This window comes from Myxocyprinus asiaticus, chromosome 40 (assembly GCF_019703515.2).
Source record: "Myxocyprinus asiaticus isolate MX2 ecotype Aquarium Trade chromosome 40, UBuf_Myxa_2, whole genome shotgun sequence".
In the NCBI taxonomy this organism is placed as follows: Eukaryota; Metazoa; Chordata; class Actinopteri; order Cypriniformes; family Catostomidae; genus Myxocyprinus; species Myxocyprinus asiaticus.
This window is the reverse complement of record NC_059383.1, coordinates 24,579,010-24,592,262: the sequence shown is the minus strand read 5'-3', so window position 1 is coordinate 24,592,262 and position 13,253 is coordinate 24,579,010. Positions and strand designations below refer to the sequence as shown.

The following is a 13,253-nucleotide window of genomic DNA, read 5'->3' as shown; positions in this document are numbered from 1 at the left end:
ATTTGTTGGTGGTATTTTGGTGCAATTGATTTAAAATTGGCTTTGTTAAAGTCCCCGGTCACAATGAACATGGCCTCAGGGTGCGCGGTTTCCTGCTTGCTTATAATCCCGTACAGTTCCTTGAGTGCCCGGTCTGTGTCGGATTGTGGCGGGATGTACACAGCAGTGATAATGACCGCTGTGAATTCCCTCGGTAGCCAGAATGGTCGACACAGAAGCATGAGAAATTCCAGATCAGGAGAGCAGAAAGACTTGATAGAATGTACGTTCCTCTGATCACACCAGGATTTGTTGATCATAAAACATACACCACCACCTCTGCTTTTACCTGAGAGGTCTTTCACTCTGTCCGCTCGGTGCACGGAGAACCCCGCGAGTTCGATGGCTGAGTCTGGAATCTCCGCAGACATCCAAGTTTCTGTAAGGCAGATAATGCAGCAGTCCCTCGTCTCTCGTTGGAAAGAGATCCGCACTCTCAGCTCGCAGAGCTTGTTGTCCAGAGACTGAACATTTGCCAGTAGAATACTGGGTAGCGGGGGTCGATTTGCGTGACGTCTTACTCTGATGAGAACGCCGGCTCTATTTCCCCTTTTCCTTCTGCGTTTTCGCGGCCGGGCAGCCCAGACAAAGGGCTCCGCGGGCGTGTTTGTAAACAGCGGGTCAGTATTGAGGAATTTGAAGTCCAGTTTATGGTGTGTAATTGCAGAACCAATGTCCAAAAGTGTTTGTCTGTCGTAGACAATAAGGCAGACAACATCCAAGACAAAAAACATAAGAATTGTAAACAAAACAAACAAAAAACTACAATGTTGTTTCGGAGCTCGCAACGCAGCAGCCTTACTCGGCGCCATCTTGAGTCCAGGGAAAAAAAAAATATATATATATATATATAAAATTTACATTTAGTTTTTTAAAGTGTAATTTGAATTTAGAAATGTTTTTTGTTTAATTTTTTCGTGTTTCAATAAATGAATTTATTTGTTCAAAATTGGTAGAAGTGAAGTGCGTGCCGATACCATCACTATTACTACTAGTCATGATTTGTGTGCGAGTAGATGAAAATGATTAATAATTCTTACTTTCCCTATAATTTAACAGAGCGTACATCCAAATTCTGATGAGAATAAAATTTTCTAAGCATAGAAAAAATGGACAAGCTCCTTTTATATTCTTCTAATTCACTGCGTACTGTCCATTTACACTACCCACTTCTTATGAATGTGCTGTCTTTGTTTATATCGCTGGTGCTTGAAAGGGAATGGACTATATAATAGGACGCAGACACTGCAATAACCGGAGAAGAACCTAAGAAATAAATTGTACTTGACCCAGCCTATTAGCACGTTGCGCACATGATTTCACCAAACCCACTTGTGCCTAGACTTAGTGCAGACTTGCACGAAAATACCAAAACTTCATGACAATGCCGATTGACTTTGCTCTTATGACTTAAGACATAGCGCTGCACTTAGCACTAGCGCTTTTAAAATAGGGCCTTATGATACACTGCAAAAATGTTTTTCGTAATCTGTACAAATTTGTTTGTTTTCTCAGTAAAAGTATCTAAAATCTTCCTTAAAACTAGATAAAATTACCTGAGAAGCAATATTGTGTAAGATAAGTCATATTTTCAAAAACGGTATCTTGAATTACGTTTATTTTTCTTATCCCATTGGCATTTTTTTTTTCTTGTTTTAAGCATAAACCTTGACATATTTTGTTATTTTGCTTGATTTATGCTTTAAACTAGAGAAAAATCACAACTGGGTAACAAAAATCTACTTAATTCAAAATGTATTCTCATAAAACAACCCTTGATATCTTATGCAATTTTGCTTTTTAGGTAAATATATCTACAGCATTAGAAGGTTTAGACATTTTATCTAAAAAACAAACAAAACAAAAATAACAAGAAAAAGAAATAAAAAGATATACTGCAAAAATTATTTTCTTAATCAGAACAAATTTGTTTTGTTTTCCAGTAAAAATATCTAAAAACATCCTTAAAACAAGATAAATTTACCTGAAATATTTGTGTTAGATAATAGGCTTATTTTTAGAGAATACACAGTATCTTGAATTTTATTTCATTTTATTTTTTCTTATCCCATTGGCAATTTTTTCTCACCTTATTTTAAGCATAAACCTTGCTCATTTTCTTATTTTTTTTATTTTATTTTTTTAAACAAGAAAAGTGACAATAGGGTAAGATAAATAAACTTAAGGACTTATTCTCATAAAACAAGTCTTCATATCTTATGCAATTTTGCTTCTCAAGTAAATTTATCTGGTTTTATGTTTAGATATTTTCACTGGAAAACAAGACAAAAATACTGATTATGAAAATGATTTTTGCAGCTTTAAAAGTTAACATAATTATGAATAGTGTAAAAGCACACACATAACATTTGTGCTATTTAGCCATCTCACTTAAAATTATTTACCCATATGGACAGGCTTGCATGTACTCACTCACTCCCAGTTTGGGCTGAAGCCTCATTCTTTTCCCTGTCCCATCTCCAGATTGGCTATTGGAATGATGCGGATAAGTTGGTTCTGACCCAGGATCAAGCCTTACTTCCCAATGAAACGTCTGGCATGGAGAACAGAACTGTTATTGTGACAACTATTATGGTGAGTGGCAGCATTTTTCTGATATACTTTGTTTGGCATTTTTTACAATAAAATTTGTTTAAACATATTTATGTTTGTCTTTCATCTGAAAGCTTCCATGTACCAAGAGCTCCTCTCATACATACATAGTGAAAGAAAAAAAATATATATTTTTGCCAAAGGCATTCAATTTCTTATGAACGCGCACACACATGAAGATTCAGATCTACATACTTTGCAGAATTCACAACTGCACTGTGCTGTTCATCAAAGTGCATTCTCTCTCTGTGTGACCTGTCAGTCATATTGCTGTCCATTTAAATAACACAGCTGTTTCTACATGCACTGAATAGCATTTCTCAGCAAGACCGTGTAAATGTTTGCTGCCATTACGGCATTGTGAATAAACTGTGTGCATCATGTGCCTCTTTCTCCTACTGTCAAAATTTGCCAGAACTGTTGTCTGGGACTCTGTGGTTTTATTGTGTTTGTTCATTTTGTTGACTGTAATCAGGATTGGACTGGGTCCTATGCTGCCTAATCATAATCATCCAATGATAACTAATAGAGTGGTAAATTATCATATTCATTTATAACAAACTTCCCTAAACATATTATCAATTTGATATTTAGGCCAATCACCTATTTACCTGATTATTGTATTTTAAAGGCACAGTTCACCCAAAAAATGACAATTGTTATAATTTAAATACCCTCATGATGTTCCAAACCTGTATTACTTTCTTCTGTGCAACACAAATGGAGATGTTAGGCAGAATGACAGCCTGATGCTCCCTATGGTCAGTCCATCTCTGAATTTGATCTTTTGTGTGAACTATTTCTCAGACATGCCACTCAAAGCACTGCATGAATGGGATTCATTGTGTATTTTGTATTTCCTATACACTCTGGAGACCATAAATTGCAGTATCATCAATGTATTGCTCTGATTTGAGGGTGTAATGAACTGCAATATGTTCAGACACATGTGGTAAATGCTAAGGTTTTGGAGTGTCGCACCTGAAGCAAATCCTCCTCTTTTCAGCCCCTGGTGAGGAACCCCTTATTAAGAAACTGAGAAGCTGATGGACTCGGCAGAGGTGAAATCAAGCGCTTACTGAAGCATGGACAGACAGAGAGACAAATCAGAACTGAAGGCAAAACACTGAACCATGGATACTACTTCATGAGCCAAAATGAACTCCACAATGAGAAATCGAGCCATGGACAAAGACAAAGACAAGCTCTGATAGGCAACTCAATCATGAATGAAGAAGAATTGGGAAGCTAGATGGAACCATGGAAGTCAAATTATCTCTTCATTTACAATTCAGAGTGGCCCCAAAAAGTATTTGGGCACTTTTGGACACTGAAGTCACATTTAAAAATGTGTGACTTCAGTTGCATTCAGTAATAAAATGTCTTCTGCAAACAAATGATTCTGGACTTTGTCTCTTGAAATTACTTTTAACAACTGGTCTCAAGGTCATTTTTAGTGGAAGTATGAAGTCAGTTCAAAGAGTATCCAAACGCTTTTGGTGTTAATTTTGAAGAAAATATATATTGTGTTTTAATTTGAATCCTAACAAGCTTCCTTTTTATTGTGTTGCTTGAAAAGTGTGCTTGTGCTATCTTTCTTTAAAAATAAATTACACTTGGCTTTATATTTTAAAAAATATTATGCAAATAAATGTAGACATTATGAAAGGGATAGTTCACCCAAAAATTATTTTATGATTTATTCACCCTCCTGGCATCCCAGATGTGTTTGACTTTCTTCTGTAGAACACAAATTAAGATTTTTAGAAGAATATTTCAGCTCTGTAGGTCCATACAATGTAAGTGAATGGGTGCCAAATTTAAAACAAAATGTAGCTCCAAAATCCACATAAATGGAGCATAAAAGTAATCCATATGATTCCAGTGGTTAAATCCATGTGTTCAGAAGTGATATGATAGGTGTGGTTGAGAAACAGATCAATATTTAAGTCATTTTTATCATAAATTCTCCTCTCTGCCTATTAGGAGGCGATATGCATGAATAATGTGAATCACCAAAAACAGAAGAAGGAGAAAATGAAAGTGAAGGAAAATGGACTTAAATATTGATCTGTTTATCACCCACACCTATCATATTGCTTTAGAAGACATGGATTTAACCACTGGAGTCATCTGTAGTACTTTTATTTTGCCCTCATGTCAATTTTGGAGCTTCAAAATGTTGACACCCATTCACTTGCATTGTATGGACCTACAAATCTGAGATATTCTTTTAAAAATCTTCGTTTGTGTTCAGCAGAAGAAAGAAAGTCATACACATCTGGGATGGCATGAGGGTGAGTAAATGAGAGAATTTTCCTTTTTAGGTGAACTAACCCTTTAAGTGTTCATATACTTTTTGGAGCTGCTGTATATTTTGTGTATCAAAACAGAAGGATGTGGTTTTATAGCATGCAGGTTGTAGGCTGCTTGCCATTTTGAAATACAGCATACTGTATAAACTCATCATTATTCCTGTTCATCATTATTACTGTTCATATGTATTTATTAGGATTTCTGAAAGCATATTATGGATATCTGTCAGGAATTCTTGTTGTGCTTTACACTTTCTATTTCCCATAACAGCAGATTTTAAGGTTAGAGGTTATGAGTGATGAAGAACTTTTGTGTTCCTTTAGCCAGATCATAATTTTGCATGGCTGCTTATACACTCGAGGCATGTAGCAGGAATTCAGATCACCCACGCTTGAGGCATTACCTGCTGACAAAGCTAGGTCCTTTTTTCAATTTTTACCTGTAGAAAAACACTGCCCAGAAACAAAAGCTGCCTTGTCCATGTAAAGAAAAAAATATTGGAGGAGAAAGCTGCATTCTCATACATCAAACAAATTTGAGATGAAACAAATCTTCCGTTGACATTCAGTGTAGAGCTCTCTATTTGCTGTGTGTGAAATATTTAATTCTCCTTACTGGGCTTTCTGCCTTTCATCATTTAATTTTGCCATATGGCTTAGAAAATATTTGTAAAGGGGATGCAACTTTTCAGGATTCGGATGTAAATTTTTTGCTATCTCCTTCAAGTAAAAAATGTTATATGCTATATTTAACCTGCGCTGTGTTAGTTATTGTTTGTTAATACAGTACATGATACTATTGATTAAAAATGACTGTTTGTCTGTGTTGTGACTTTTTCTTTTTCCTTTTTTCTCTGGACTATAAACACCTTTTGCTTTAGTAAAATAAAGCTAAACTGATACTTCACGCAAAAATGAAATCTGTCATCATTTACTCATCCTCATGTTGTTTCACACCCATATTACTTGTGAGATATAACAATTGAGATCTTGTGAATTGTCACCATTCACTTTCATGGTATGGTAAAAAAAAAAAAAAGATGCAATTTAAGCAAATGGTGATTGATACTAACATTTAGAACTGGCTACTGCCTAACATTTACTTTTGTTTTACAAAATATGAGGAAAGATGGGGTGAATAAATAATGAAACAGTTTTCATTTATGGTGAACTATCCCTTTAAAATTTGAAGCAATCTGTGTGTTATTGCTTGTGACAGAGTTATATTAGTATATTTGTGTTCCAATGTCTGATAAAGGCTTGCAGTGCAATTGTAATAAATTGTGTTCCAGAATTTAATGGGTCAGTGATTTTTGTTTTAAATAATACCGTTCTCATGTACAAAGCATGTGTTGTGTGCTCTATATGGTATTTCAGTGCTTGTATTTGTTTTGGCAGGTTTTACCTTTTTTATGAGATCATACACCCTTTCTTATACATTACAAGCATTTATCCTGCGAAGATATTTTAATATATATATATATATATCTTAAAAGACCTTTGGTTTTGTTGGCTGTATTTTAGATTGTGAAAGAATATTGACTCAAAATGTATGTCCATAATGTCTTTAAATTTCCTTTTATTACAAGACATACATCTAGCTTTTTATTAGCAAATCTTTCAGCAACATGCAAATGTAATTATCTGTAATAGTGCTTAAAAACAGCTTTATTCATCTACAGTTTCACAATACATTATATTTAGAATATAGATTGTCCAATTAATTTAAAGAACATCTTTCCTCAATGAATTGAATTAAATAGCATGGCTGAATTTCAAATAGGCAAATGAAGAATTCATTAGTACTAAGCTACTAAACTGTATTGGCTTAAACATATATTATGTTTCTTTACTAACCTTTATAACCAGTTGCCAGTTTGAACCATCTTTATGGTCTTCTTTCAGGAAGGGCCTTACGTAATGCTGAAGAAGAACTGGGAGCTGTACGATGGGAATGAACAGTATGAGGGATACTGCGTGGATCTGGCATTTGAAATCGCCAAACACATTGGAATCAAGTACAAGATCTCCATTGTACCGGATGGAAAGTATGGAGCTCGGGACCCAGAGACAAAGATCTGGAACGGGATGGTTGGGGAGCTGGTGTACGGGGTAAATTATATTCCTCTTACTTTTCACTACAAATTATCTACTGACAAAAGCATCAGGTTTATATTTGATATCTGTATGCTTTCATTGAATTCAAGAGAGGATGTGGACCAATGTTAGTTTGAACTCTTTGGACTGATGAGTGTGTTCCTTGCTGAAAATCTAGCTAAAACCAGTCTAAAATGGTTAGTTAGTCTTAGCTGGTCTAACCGCCTGTTCAGTTGGCTTTTTTGTAGAGGATTCTTTTAGCCTGTCAGACTGGGAGACCGACTTGCCGACCAGCTAAACCAGCTTGCCCAAGCTGTGAGATCAGCTTAAACCAATTAAGACCATCTTAAACCAGCTAAGACCAGCAAACTAGCTTAGTTAGGTCTGCATGTCAGTATTATGGATATCTTTGCTTGTTATCTTTGGTTGTTGTGGTGTTGTAAAAAGTAGCAGTTTGGGAGTAAGTGTTTTTTACTTCACAGGGTTCAGGTCAATTCATTTCACCTGAAAATACGACAAATGAGCAGTTAAGCGGCAGACAACTCCAGTTAGCATGGAAATTTCGGCAAGGTTCTCTGACATATTGAGCTGTGGCCCTCATGGGAGACACTGGTTCAAAACTGACCTGGCTCATGTTCCTAAAATGCACTAAAAAGATTGTAACTTTACCTTTATTATAAGTATAATATCTTAAAGGGCACCTATTATGGTTTTTAAACGTGCCTAATTTTGTTTTAAAGGTCTCATACAATAGATTTACATGCATCCAAGGTCAAAAAACACTTTAATTTGCTCATAATTTAAATTGCAGCATTACCTTTTTTTCCCAGTGTCAAAAACAACTCGTTCAATGATCCGTTCTAAAGGATTCATTCTAAACTCCTCCTTTCATTGAGCCTACTCTGCTCTGATTGGTCAGATGTCCCAGTCTGTTGTGATTGGTCTACCGCTTAGTGTAGTGTTTGAGGGCGGGTCAAAGCTGTTCGCGAGCAGCCATTGAAGACACATAGGTTAGTACAGGAAGTAAGTCTGGAATTACTAACGACTCGTTTCAGGTGTTCAGAATCAGTTCTTTCTTTTGGGAGTCAATAACTCCATTTGTCGTGCACTTTGATTTTTGAAACTTTGCAGACTTTTTTACATTCACAAACAGCTATATAACACACTGCATGAAAGGTAATATTTGAAAAAGCATAATAGGTGCTCTTTAATGTTATAACCTAACTCTATAGTTAACAAAAATATATTTTTTTCAATGAAAGTATACATTTTCAACATGGAGGTTTGGAGAAAGGCTTGGTGTGGATTTGAGCTGAAAGTCTTGGCAGTTTTCAGCAAAGCCTCTCACCTCTAAAGAAATAAAAAATTGAGGCAAAAGTTTATTAATGCACACTGTATACAGCCAGTGCTTGTCATCTTGCAGATTTATGCTGAGCACTGGAAAACACACAAGTGTCGGACAGTTATGAGAAACTTTAATTTATTTTTTGGATTAGTCTTGCACAGCCCCGGCAAGGTCTAAAGTATCACTAAGTCACCAACAATAATCTAGTTTTTGGATTTACCATGCAGCAAAACGTGCTGCCAGACTTTAGAGTCTCCTTTTTTTCCCTGTCTTGTGCAGAAAGCATCTTTCTTTGCATTGATCAGTTTAGCCCTCTCCCATAAACCTTAGCCTCAGCAATAAGCCTGTTGGATTACCGCCTTGATTTTTTAAATATATATATATATATATATATATATATATATTGCATTAATATGCAAAGTCCCATTCACTTGGAGAAGTTGTAAAATATGATGCGAGAAGTGAAAATCGACATATTAGTCTTTACTAATTAGTCTTTTCTCTTCTTCACTGTTTCTTCACTCTTTTGTTCTCTGAGAATATTTTTCAAATATGAGATCTCGGTTTTGAATATAAAGATTGCAAATACTTAGTGTTGCATTAGATTATCCAGTCAAATGGCTTAGTTATAAAAATATAATGTATGTTTTGTTTCTAAACAAGTGTGCATAGTGCACTTTTTGAATTGATGCATTTACTAAGGAGTTCTTGTTGTTTTTACGCCATGTAGAACATAAAACGAATGTATAACAATATTTCGTATAATGCTACACTTTTGGCACAGAAGTGATAATTATTGTTCATATACAGTATGTACGTACTTACAATTCCACAATTTGTCTGTGACAAATATATTGTAAAATTAATGTGCAAAAATGTTTGCTCTTATACAATCTGATATGGATCCATACATGTGATATGTAGGAATTCACTGAGTATATGTGTCATATATGCAGGGTTGGGAGGGTTACTTTTGAAATGTATTCCACTACAGATTACAGATTACAGAATACATGCTGTAAAATGTAATTTGTAACGTATTTCACTAGATTACTCAAGGTCAGTAACGTATTCTAAATACTTTGGATTACTTCTTCAGCACAGATAGATTTTTTTCACTTGTTTTGACTATAAAAACTCTGCCAGTACTGTAAGACAAAATACACATGTTAAAAATACATTCTCTGAAAAACATAAATATCTTATGCAGTGTTGTTTCTAAAACAAGATCAATCAAATTGATCTTGTTTTAAGGATTTTTAGATATTTTTACAGTAAAACAATACAACAATTATTATCAAGAATAAGATTTTTGCCCTAATATCTAAAGTCTTAGAAAAAAAGAAATTATTATCCAATGTAAATTTTCTTGATAAAAAAATATGATCGTGCCTGGTAACGTGCATGTAAAATGGCTAGAAATAGCATTTTAGCTTAGCGTAAAGCTGACAATTTACACAAGGTTTATTTCTATTTCTTCTGCTTCAAACTTACTTCAAACTTACTTCTCTGTCTGCTCGTATGAATGTAACACATCATAAGAAAGTGTTTCACCGCTGTTCAAATGCACTTTGGATCACATCATTTATATGTATAAATGTTTTCCATCTGAAAGGACTAAATATTAAATGAAACAAATGACAATAAAATGCAAAGTAATCTCTTCAGTAATCAAAATACTTTTTGAATGTAACTGTATTCTAATTACCAATGATTTAAATTGTAACTGTAGTTGAATACAGTTACTCATATTTTGTATTTTAAATACGTATTCCCGTTACATGAATTTCGTTACTCCCCAACCCTGCATATATGTGTGTATTTGTATCTGTGATACAAATATGAAAACTGACATTTTGTAGTATTTTGAAATATATTTAGCATATACATACAAGTATGTGACATAATTTTTTATATAAGTGAAAACCATACATGTACATACCGTATGTACTGTTTGTTTTACATGTATTGTCATATATATTCGATTTCTGTATGGAACTGTATGCAATAAAATTAAAATGAATAAATACTTTAATTTCTAGAAAGCGGAAATCGCTGTGGCCCCATTGACTATCACTCTGGTCCGGGAGGAGGTGATTGACTTCTCTAAGCCCTTCATGAGCTTGGGCATCTCCATCATGATCAAGAAGCCCCAGAAGTCCAAACCAGGTGTCTTCTCCTTCCTGGACCCGCTGGCCTACGAGATCTGGATGTGCATTGTGTTCGCCTATATCGGCGTGAGCGTGGTGCTCTTCCTGGTCAGCCGCTTCAGCCCGTACGAATGGCACACCGAGGAACCCGAGGAGGGTACTGAGGGTCTGCCTAGCGACCAGCCTCCCAATGAGTTTGGGATCTTCAACAGTCTCTGGTTCTCCCTGGGAGCCTTCATGCAGCAAGGCTGTGACATCTCACCAAGGTCAGCAACTTAAGCCACAAATCTAACTTTGAAAAACTCTTTCTTGTAGTAAATTAGAAAAAGACGTATGTGTCAGTAGAAGTTACCAGGTGATTTTACAGACAAGTTCTGATATGGTAATATCCAATACTTGAAATAGACTGCTTTCTGTAGTTTCCATAGTGATTTCAAAAGAGATTAGGCTGTTTTCAGAGGAGATCTTGCATTACCAGTCCTTGTTTGTTCATTGTGTCTGCATTGAATCACTGATATGGTCATATTCCATATGTATATAGCAAGTGTGTTCATTTGTTTTACTCTGTATTTATCAAATGCATTGTTCCAGTCTCAAAGCTTCTAGCTCAAGTCTCAATCCATTCCCTGCATTCAATTACCTTTTTTAAACAACGTGACTTATCTGTGCCTCAGTGCTCATTATAAAACTGATAGTTACAGTCCTCTATGCTGACTGGTCAAAACAGCATTTGCTCTGTGCTAAAATACACAGTATAGTTACTGTACAGCTATGACCCATTCATTATAAAACTGCACTGCACCCATAGCAAATCTTTATTTTGTTGCATAGCAACATTCTGTTATTTCAAGGACTGTAGGAAGAATTAACTAAACAGTTGTGGTGCTTTTGTGCATGCTATTTCAGTGCAAAAACCTGTGTCTTATTCACAAAACACTCGCAATCTAGTTTAAGCAGTTAATCTAGTTTAATTCATTTATTGAATTGGATGCTAAACCACTGCAGACAGCGAGTGCAAATAAATTCATTTTTAGTGAAATTCTCACCCTATATTTTCAAGCAGAAAGATGCCAATTAATTATTTTGTTGAATAGAATAGAATAGAATAGAATTTAAAATAATGTAGAATAAAATTATTTTTTAAATAAAGGAAAAGAAATTATTTTAAATAAAACGTGTGTCCTTAATATTGTTATTATGAAGTAGCCGTTTTATGAAAGCAGTACTGCACTCAAGATTGTGATACAGTATATTATGAATATACTGTGGAAAAAAATGGCCTGTAGCCATGCCTACATGTTTATGTATTTTCGTAAGTAAGTAACTGAGGTGTCATTCCAAGTCTGCATTGCATTTTGACAAATCTTGCCGTCAATAAAGCCAATGGGGGACCTGGTGCTGGGAAACAATCTGATTGATCATTGCCCATTGCTATGCATTGCTCATGTCCACACACTGTATCGCCCTTCTGTCCTGCCAGCCAGGTGTCGAATCTCACAGGAAATGCTTTATTCATTCATTGTTTCTCTGTGTGGCAGTTTGTTTTTGTTATTTTCCTTCACCTGCGAGTTTAACATCGGGATTACTGCAGCAGTCCTAGCTCTCACTCAGCCCCACCCTCTCTATTCTCTGTGTGTAATAAACACCTGCATGACCATGATAGAGCTCTTTAAGAAGTGTTATCAAGAGAAGAGAGAAAAAACAGGCTTTATTTTTCAGCCCCCACCAGATAAGAAATCACTCATGACAGGACAAGGGGGAGAGAAGAGCAGTATAATGCACAGCACATGGAGGAAGACAGCAGGTACTTAGAGTGCCGTCAAAACCATAGAGTCTATCTGTTTTGCTCTATAGCCTGCATATCACAGCGCTGTAGAGGACCTATGGTTTTGATTTAGTTTAAGAGGACCCATTTAGGACTATAAGAATAATTGTTGCATAGAACTAATGGGACATTCTATAAAACAGGTATATTTTCCACTCTGTACATTTCTGTAAGAAATTATACTTTAATTCACAAAAATAAATATGGCTTTATATGGTAACAGGCTTGAGAGTTTACAGAAAGGTAACAGGGTTAATGGCAAAAGGGATGACAGTTTAGAGAAATGTAGCAAGGTGGATGGTAATGGAGTTGACAGTTTACAGAATAGGAACAGGGTTGACAATTTAGATAAAGGTAACCGGGTGGATGTTTACAGGGTTAACAGTTTAGAGAAAGGTAAAAGGGTGGATGGTTACAGGGTTGACAGTTTAAAGATAGGTGTAACAGGGTAGATGGTTACAGGGTTGACAGTTTAGAGAAAGGTAACAGGGTGGAAAGTAACAGAGTTGTCTGTTCACAGAATGGTAACAGGTTTGATGGTAATAAGGTTGACAGTTTAGAGAAAGGTAACAGGGTAGGTGTTACAGAGTTGACAGCTTACAGAGTGGTAACACTGTTGATGGTAACAAGGTTGACAGCTTAGGGGTAACAGGCTAAAATGGTCACAAGGTTGACAGTCTAGAAAAAGGTAAAAGGATAGATAGTAGAGTTTACAGTCTTTCGAATGGTAACAGGGTTGATTGTGGTGGGGTTTATAGTTTGGATAAAGGTAACAGAGTTGACAGTTCACCGAAAGGTAACAGGGTTGATATGACAATGTTTACAGTTTAGATAAACATAACAGGGTTGACCGTTAACAGAAAGGAAAC

At 35.6% G+C, this 13,253-nt stretch overlaps 1 protein-coding gene across 5 annotated transcripts in view; it reads left to right on the top strand.

Annotated features, from left to right (window-relative positions):
- Positions 1-13,253, top strand: part of LOC127431131 (glutamate receptor 4) — a 144,011-nt gene that overhangs the window by 106,552 nt on the left and 24,206 nt on the right. For 4 of the 5 annotated variants that reach the window (XM_051681404.1, XM_051681402.1, XM_051681405.1 and 1 more), the window contains exons 9-11: positions 2,524-2,634; positions 6,873-7,079; positions 10,452-10,825. In XM_051681404.1, the coding sequence (XP_051537364.1) occupies positions 2,524-2,634; positions 6,873-7,079; positions 10,452-10,825 (692 nt within the window). Of the gene's footprint in view, positions 1-2,523; positions 2,635-3,658; positions 4,325-6,872; positions 7,080-10,451; positions 10,826-13,253 lie in introns of those variants that run through there. The other variant, XM_051681406.1, reaches the window with a different exon arrangement.